The sequence below is a fragment of the Arachis ipaensis genome, chromosome B05 (assembly GCF_000816755.2).
Source record: "Arachis ipaensis cultivar K30076 chromosome B05, Araip1.1, whole genome shotgun sequence".
Lineage (NCBI taxonomy): Eukaryota > Viridiplantae > Streptophyta > Magnoliopsida > Fabales > Fabaceae > Arachis > Arachis ipaensis.
In genome coordinates, this window is record NC_029789.2 from 138,443,539 (window position 1) to 138,453,036 (window position 9,498).

Here is a 9,498-nt window from a genome sequence, read left to right on the forward strand (position 1 = left end):
GTGATTAATTACTCTCTATATTAAAAATTAGTTATTATATATTTATAAATATTATTTTATATATTTTATATTTTAACGTATATTTTATATAATCACTTAAATTTGGTGACTTATTTTTTATATAGACGTAACATAATTTTTGTTAGGTCTTTAGTTATAATCTCGACCTCAAAAGAGAGAACAAGCAATATCAAAATACCTATAATTTTATTCCTTTCGGCATAACCATTAAGAAAAAAATTAAAGGTCATCGATACGTTATAAAAACAAACACAAGAGACACATATGAACAATTACAAAAAATTATTAAAGACCAAAACAAAACACTAGATATAAGTATATAACCTCCAAACTCTAGGCCATTCGATTATTCTACCAAGAGCTTCACCTCTACTTCAATACAACCACTCCATCAATTTCTTAAGTGTGGACTACTAATGCTACTCTTTTAACCCACTTCTTTATCAAGATAAATACTCTTTTTACACCGTCAATTGGTCTAGCAATTTCTCTCTAATTATGCCCACTTCATTCGTTAGACTCAAGGTTTTAAGTTTTAACCACTAATACACTTCTTCTTTCACTACAAACTTAAAAACACCATCAATTTTTGGGTTAGATTTGTCTTTTTATTATCCATTGAATTTTTTTTTATTGCAATGTCATTTGTATTGATATTTTTTTAACCTCTTCTTGTGTAATGTTTTACTATAGCTTCTTCCTCACTAAATTGTAACATGAATTGAGACTTAAGTTTGCAGATTTTTCTTGCTTTCTCTTCTGAATCTTTTATATTATTATCATTATTTGTTCTTGAGCAATTTCTTCTTCTTCTCTTTGATTTTTGGACGCTTTCTTTCTTTTTTGTTGGGTGATATTTTCTTGTTTCTTGATTATGTTTTTCTTTTTTTAGATGTGTGTCTATACCCTTTTGTTAATGTTGCCTCCAATTTTTTTTTGTCTATATTTTATTTATTTCTTTTTGTGAAACTGCTTTTTCTAATTTTATCACCCTCTTGTTATTAATTTTTTTTTTTACTTTTTTTTCTTCTTCTTTTAGTCCAATTTGAGTCAAATTTTCTTCAATAATATCTTTAAAATCAAGCGGATATACCGATTTAGAATAACATTCATTTTTTTTCTCTGTTTGCTTCAAGTAATTCAGCTTTTTCTTTATCCCACGTAAATTCAGTTGTCTTTTATATTATTTTTTAGTACTTTCTATCATCATTGATATATATTGTTGAGATAAAATCTTGAGTAGAAGTCAAGTTCTCTATCATTTATAAATTAAGAGGATTTATTTTTTCCACTTGCATGCATTACTACTTTTTTATGTACTTAAAAAGTATTTATATACAGTGTCTACTTTTTTTTTTTTTAATCGTAATGTAGTTGTTTAATTAATCTTAGGCTATGTTTGGTTAGAAGGAAAGAAATAGAAAAGAAAGAAATAGAAAGGAAAGAAATTGAGTGAATTTGTATTTTCTTTAGATGTGTTTGGATGAAAGGAAAATAAGAAGGAAAGAAATGTTATAAAAAGATAACTTTATCCTTGTATTATAAAATACATTGAAATAAGTGAAGGGGTAATATTGGAAGTTGTGAGAGAAAATAAGTTTTCCCTCCCTTTTCTTTCCAACATTGGAGAGAAAAAAAATTGGTGAATCCCACCAGTTTTTTTCCACCCCTTTTCTTTCCTCTTTTCTTTCCTTCATTTTCTCTTCAAACAAACATAGTGTTAGTGATAGCTACGATGCTTAAAAATATTTGTCTAATTTACTAAAAAAAATTAAAAATTCATATTTAATTTTAAAAATATAAAAATAAATAGTTATTAAATATTTAAAATTTACCATAACAAATAAATTAAACAAAAATTAAATACGAAATTATAGACATTATAAAATTTACCATTAATTTTATATCAATAGCCACTAACTAAAAATGATCCAACCATAATAAAAAGTTGAGTTTAAGCTTTATTTGTATCATTTACCAAATATAACATAAAAATAGTACTAAAAACAAAATAATTTTACAAAATAAAATAAAATTCTTCACAAACCATCTAATTTATTTTTGCTTGTTATTTAAATTTTATAGGTGGGTGAAGATGGAAATAGAAACATCTTATGCATATATTATATCTGATCCAAAACAAAGATTTTTTTTTATAATACAACCACTAAATCTAAATTATAACAACAATAAAATATCGAATTCTTTCAATCCATTACAATTGACATATCCGGTATCAAGTGTTTTGGGCAAAATGTGACAGGCAAATTCATGCCATATTTGATTGTTATGCAAAAATTGTTGTGCTTTTTTAACAGAAAAAAAGTATTTCATTTATGAAATAGTCATCCGTGTTGTAAAATAAATAAATAAATAAGGAAGAGAAATAAATATAAAATATAGAAATATAAATATGCTCTTATCTCACTAAAATATAAGTAATTTATCTATTAATAGTATAAATATTATAGCTTAAAACCACATAGAGATAGAGAGAGAGAGTTTATTTGCGGAAAAGAATATTATAGTAAAAGAGGAAGAGAGTAGAATATTTTATTGCTGTGTGTAATGTCTCTACCATACCCCCTATTTATACATGCATGGGGTCATTATTTTCAACATGCATTTAAGTCCATTTTCTCTTGAGAATGGACATCCACGTTGATCCTTATCACAACACTCCCCCTTGGATGTCCATTTAAGATTATTGCCTCATTAAAACCTTACTAAAGGAAAACCCTGTGGGAAAAACCTTAGTGAAGGAAAAAGAGTACAATATCCTTTGTGATGGGGACTGCCTCGTTAAAAACCTTGTCAAGAAAAACCCAATGGGAAAAAAAAAACCTGACCAAGGGAAAAAGAGTACAGTCTCCCCCTCCTGCCGACATCATTTAATGTCTCGAAATCGGCGCATTCCAATCTCATGTACCAATCTTTCAAAAGATGATTTTGGGAGTGACTTTGTAAATAAATCTGCCAGATTGTCACTTGAACGGATCTGTTGAACATCAATTGTCCCTTGATTTTGAAGGTCATGAGTGAAGAAGAATTTAGGAGAAATATGCTTTGTTCTATCACCTTTGATGTATCCACCCTTAAGTTGAGCAATGCATGCTACATTATCTTCAAACAGGACAGTTGGAGCTATCTTATGATCAATCAGTCCACATGATGATAGAATATATTGAATCAGACTCCACAACTGCGGGTGTCTCTACTATGTCTTTTTCAACAGGAATAATATTTACCTCTTTTCTCTTTCGAGGATTTCTATCTTTGGAACCGACAGGCCTGCCACGCTTCTGGCGTGTATTTGCTTCAGTGGCAGTTTGTCCAACTGGGACATCAATTCGAATTGGGGCATTTTCCGCTGGTATATAAGATTTGGTTATCCTCTTTGTATCGGAAAATGCATCAGGCAATTCATTTGCTATTCTTTGCAAATGTACAATCTTTTGAACTTCTAGTTCACATTGCATTGATCGAGGATCTAAATGCATCAACAATGATGCATTCCAATTAAGTTCCTTTTCAGGAAACTTATTCTCTCCCCCTAATGTTGGAAATTTTGATTCATCAAAATGGCAATCGGCAAACCGGGCTTTAAACACATCACCAGTTTGTATCTCAAGATACCTCACTATAGAGGGAGAATCATATCCAACATATATCCCCAATTTTCTTTGGGGTCCCATTTTGGTGCGATTAGGTGGTGCAATGGGAACATATATCGCACACCCAAATATCATGATTTTTTAATAACAACTCATTGTTGCGTTCGGCAACAAGAAGGCAAGAAATTAACTCAAAATATTTTTTGAACCCTTTCTCTCGATACTGCTGCTGCAGGAGCACATTCGAGGCATGGAAGGTTGAGAAAATTTTCTCCAACATATCATGATCAGTTATTTTTTCCCCACATAATTTCATTCGTGAGGTGATTCGAAACATTGCAGAATTATATTCATTTATAGATTTAAAATCTTGTAAACGCAAATGCGTCCATTCATACCGGGCTTGAGGAAGTATCACCGTTTTCTGATGATTGTACCTTTCTTCAAGGTCTTTCCAAAGATCTGCAGGATCTTTTAATGTAAGATACTCATTTTTCAATCCTTCGTCAAGATGACGACGGAGAAAAATCATGGCTTTAGCTTTATCCTTCTGGGATGCATTATTTTCAGCCTTAATGGTATCTCCAAGATCCATTGAATCAAGATGGATTTCAGCATCTAGTATCCATGATAAATAATTGTTTCCAGATATATCAAAAGCATTGAATTCAAGATGAGAGAGTTTCGACATAATGAAAAATTTGTTACCTGAGTCTTCCTAAAAATTTGATCAGAGTCTCGTGCTGATAACGTGTTGTAAAATAAAAGAGATATATAAAATAAAGATGTATAAATAGAAGACTCTAGTATTAAAATAATTAGCCCAATAATAATTTATATATATATAATAATATTATATGTTGTATTGTGTATATATATACAAAGATAAGAAAAAGTATTAAAAATAAAGAGAGAGAGAATCGCATCTGTTTATTGTTGCAATCTCAATATAATAAAGATGGTTAATATTGCTATTAATATTATATGTAAAGAGTAATAGAAAATAGAATTTAAAATACTTATAAAATAAAAGAAGAGAAAGAATTTTTCATGATTATACCTTTTTCAAGGTCTTTCCACAGATTTGCAGGATCTTTTAATGTGAGATATTCATTTTTCAATCATACGTCAAGATGACGACAAAGGAAAATTATGGCTTTGGCTATATCCTTTTAGGATGTATTATTTTCAACTTTAATGGTATCTTCAAAATCCATTGAATCAAGATGGATTTTAACATCTAGTATCCATGCTAAATAATTATTTCCAGATATATCAAGAGCATTAAATTCAAGATGAGAGAGCTTCAACATAATAAAATTTTGTTACCTGGAGTCTTCCTAAAATTTCGTTAGAGCTTCGTGCTGATAACGTGTTGTAAAATAAATAAATAAAGAAGAGAAATAAATATAAAATATAGAAATATAAATATGCTCTTATCTCACTAAAATATAAGTAATTTATCTATTAATAGTATAAATATTATAGCTTAAAACCACATAGAGATAGAGAGAGAGAGTTTATTTGCGGAAAAGAATATTATAGTAAAAGAGGAAGAGAGTAGAATATTTTATTGCTGTGTGTAATGTCTCTACCATACCCCCTATTTATACATGCATGGGGTCATTATTTTCAACATGCATTTAAGTCCATTTTCTCTTGAGAATGGACATCCACGTTGATCCTTATCACAACAATCCGACACTTTTAGAAAAGTAAATTAGATGTGTTCTATACTGAACTAAAACCTGAAAAAAAAATTCAATTATAAATAATCTTAACGGATATTAGTATGGATCAATTTGGATATTATTCCATCTTTTATTTTTGTATCGGTTGGAGCTCGCTGAATCGATTCTAATTCTAAAGCACATTTAAGTATAACAATAAAAGCACAATTAAATTAAATCATGTAAAAAATTAAATCTATCTAAATTCTGAGACTAAAACCAGCACCGCTTCCCTTTAATGCTTGTCATTAAAAAGAAAAAAAATTGTTCCTGAATCTACTCTACTGGATCAAATCACGTGTTTAACGGACTCAACATGTGGATTAAATACTTGATTAGTAGAGCCCCAATTCCTAAAGCATAGTAATTGAAACTTTCAAACTTTAATACTATGTGGTGACTTATGTTTTTCATGGCCTTAATCTTAGTAGATTCTGTTACAAACAAATTCAAGGAATCATTTTTTTTGTGTCTCTCGGTCACCGATTCCACTCACTATTATTATTAACCCAAAAAATAGGATAATTATACACGAGAATCACATTGTCACCAAAACAAAACAAAATTCAGAAATTAAAAATAAAAAATATATCATTTATTATATTATATTATATTTTATCTAACCATCCATTTGCTCTTTCTGGCCCCTTTCACTCTCAAAATTTTCCCACTGATCTCACCACAGAAGAAGGAGAATTGACCCTAGGGTTCGGGTTTCATCGTTATTAGTCTTCAAAATTCTCAGGTATCTGAATTTGTTTTCTCTACTCAACTATGCAATCATTTCCATGTGAACCCTAATTTCGGTTATTATTTTTTTTTGTTTCTTTTGCCCCAAACATGCATCTCACAGAGTAAGCTTTGAATCTCTGATCGGAGCTATACACATTTTTCCTACACCTTCAAGTAACGGATTTGAACAAGAAAGTTTCCAGATTGAAGTAAAAATTCAGAGAATCCAGAGGGAGCGGAAGACCTTGCTTTGGTAGTTGCTGATTTGGTCTGTGGCCATGGGATTTTGTAGATTTGGGTGGCAGCTACAAGTTTCTCACATCACTTGAAGGGAAGGATTTGGATCAGAAAGTTGAGGTGCGGCCTTTCAACTGATTCACATCCTTTGCTCCTTCTGAATTAGATTGTGTGCTTTCGTTTTCTTTTGTTTGTTTTGATTGTGTACTATTCAAGGTCCTGATCCTTTCGGAAAGCAAAAAGATTTGTGTCTGCTTTTTGTTGTTATTGTTATAATGGGTATAGTTATAATACTGGAATATACATTAATGGGGTAATTTTGCTGAAGGGAAGCCTTTCACAACTGCCTTATTGTTATGAACTGCAGTTTAAAGCCATGGGAGTTTATATTAATGGAGTATAGACATGAAAATGTTTATCATGTTTCTTATTTTTGTTATGTGAGAGTTTCCTGTGCAGCTGATGTGGATTGCCTTGTTTGCTTTGAACTATACACAGATACTGAGGGTGGTTATTGACGGTAAAATGATGGAGTTTGTTGTAGCGTGGAGCGTATGACATTGAAGCTACTTGGTAGTGTTTGAGTTTCAAAAGGCTTAGAGATTGGAACATGGACGACGACAGTGGGCTTGAGCTCAGCTTGGGTTTATCTTGTGGTGGCTCGTCTGGCAAATCCAAGAACAAGAATGGTAGTTCCTCAGATATTAGGGCAGAAGATGCTGGAAAAAGTGGAAAAATGGTTGATGACTTTAAGAGTATGTTTGATGCTGGATCTCAGAAGCCAGACTCGATTGCTGGGGCTCGAAGATCTGATTCCACAAAGCCCGAGGAAAACTTCTTTAGTGACCTTTCAAAGGCCAAAGACGACAATGCTTCTTTGAATTTGAATGGGGGAGGATTTTGGGCTGCAAATAGTAGCAAACCTATTGAAATTGAGGATGACAATCGGTTAGAGGCAGTGAACAAACGAAAGATGCCTTTTGATGATATACGTAATCAAAAGAAGCATGGAAGTGATGTTCATCATGCCAATTTACATGAGAGGGCAAGAACATCACACCTTTCTATAACTGAAGATGGTTCAACTGCCGAGAATGAAGACGTGGCTGATTCTGAAGCTGAGAACTCCACCTCGAGGCCTCTCACACACCACAGTGATGGTTCGAAAGGATTCATAAGGGTTGGTGCTTCTTCTGATGTTACAAAAGGGGTTCGTGGAATTGCTGACTCGAGTGCCACGGACTTTAATGGGCAGAAAAGGTTTAACGGGTCATCAGAAAAAGATTTTAAGCATGCAAACATGACTTATGGTACTTCCTTCCCTGTTCAGCAAGTAAATATGATGAATGTGCCTTACCCAAAAGAGTCCAACTCTGTGTCCAACTCTGTTGCAGCACCGAGCCCTCAGAGATTGATGCATGTGATGCCTACAGCTGCTGGTGAAGCAGGAGGCCAAGCTGTGAGTAATGGGCCCCCCTTGCACATGAACATGACGTTTGGATATCCTCCTTTTCAGCTTCCCATGTTGGATAAGGATAGCTCGTTGGGCATGGTTTCCCGTCCTCAGCAGTTACACACTTCCTTTGCTGGCAGGGGTCCACCCAATTCAGGTAATTTTGATCTGGATATATGATATTAGTATAAATAATTTCCGAATGCAAGCTTCTTAGATCCAGATGTTAGATTTGTTCTAATTGTTAAAATTTTTGGATTGTGAATATATTCTGCAATGCATCATAGATTGGTATATTAAACCAAACATTCCTCTGTGATAATTGAGCTAAGTATTCTTAAACAGCTGGTGTTGGTGTTGAGATCTTCAAAATTGTAAATGATTTATGCAAAGAATGTTTAATCACAATCATGCCTTGTTTGGTAATTGTCCCGGGAAACAAAATACAAAAACACCAAGGCAGTAAAGATGGAGAAAATTTATCCTTGGTCAGAGACATTTTTCCTGTCGCTGTACCTATTTTCTTCTCCAAACAGGTTTCTGTTCTTCGTTGTCTTTGTATTTTTGTCCTATAACAATTTCCAAAGGCAGCCTTTTGAATGCTTGCCCTGTTTCTTCAGGATACAGTCTAATAATATAGTCTTTTAATGATTATCACCGTCTCTGTCCATAGCATGATGCTGACCACGCTTTTATTGAATAACATTATACTGTTATTGTGTGCGTATGTATAGCTGGCCTACATGTAATCCCGAGCAGTATATCTGAGGCCATGCCATTTGAAGGAAGGCCATTGGAACGATCCAAAGGTGACGGCAAACTGCGGGTTCCTGAAGAAGGCTCCTCTTCACACCCTGAAGATGTGAAGGGAAGCAGCACAAACCTCAGGGCAAAAGATGTACAGGACCAGTCTACTGGAGAAGGTTCCATCATTGATTTCTCAAACATAAAGCCAGGTCTTGCCGCAGATGTCAAATTTGGTGGATGTGGTTCATACCCAAACCTGCCTTGGGTATCCACCACAGGATCAGGTCCAAATGGAAGGACCATTTCTGGTGTTACATACCGATACAGTACTAACCAAATCAGGATAGTTTGTGCATGCCATGGGTCTCACATGACCCCCGAGGAGTTTGTTCGGCATGCAAACGAAGACCGAGCCAGTCCGGAGGGAACTGCAGTTTTGGGGACAGTGGCGAATGGCAACCCTGCAGCCTCCTCACACGGCTAGACTCTTGTACCATGTAAGTTGAATTTCACTAATATAGTTTTCAACAACTGAATCAGGGAAATGGGGCTATAATTTTTGTACAGATGAATGACATTCTCTACCTGCCATTTTTATGTACACACACTAAGTGACCTATTTGGCTATTTTCCTTTAATTACTTTGTACCAAATGTAATAAGTGCCCATCGTCCATCTGTACTATTAAATAGTAATTAAGTATCCGATTTTGTGTCAGCAGTTTTTCCTAGTATTTTGCTACTTAGGATTGGTATAGTATTAGCAATGTTTTGGAGTTGAAAATGTGAGGGTGAACTCTGATGGCATTGGTCTAGTTTCGAAAATTGGACCAGACTTAGATGGTTCGATCGGAAAGCTAGTAAAGTGACTGGTTCGGTTTGTCATTCCGATTGGCTATGCAACTTATCAACTCAAGTTTAGTCCTCGAGTGAACCGGCCAATTGAAATTGAACTGCCGACTAAA

General features: G+C 33.6%; 1 protein-coding gene across 2 annotated transcripts; it reads left to right on the forward strand.

Annotated features, from left to right (window-relative positions):
• On the forward strand, positions 5,959-9,254 carry LOC107644409 (ninja-family protein mc410). 2 transcript variants are annotated; one of them, XM_016348253.2, is made up of 5 exons: positions 5,959-6,110; positions 6,219-6,454; positions 6,833-7,644; positions 7,729-7,944; positions 8,522-9,254. In XM_016348253.2, the coding sequence occupies exons 3-5, from the start codon at positions 6,945-6,947 to the stop codon at positions 9,016-9,018; spliced, it is 1,413 nt and encodes a 470-aa protein (XP_016203739.1). In that variant the 5' UTR covers positions 5,959-6,110; positions 6,219-6,454; positions 6,833-6,944; the 3' UTR covers positions 9,019-9,254. The 2 variants fall into 2 exon arrangements, with proteins under 2 accessions (XP_016203739.1, XP_016203738.1); XM_016348252.2 differs by having other exon boundaries at positions 6,833-7,944.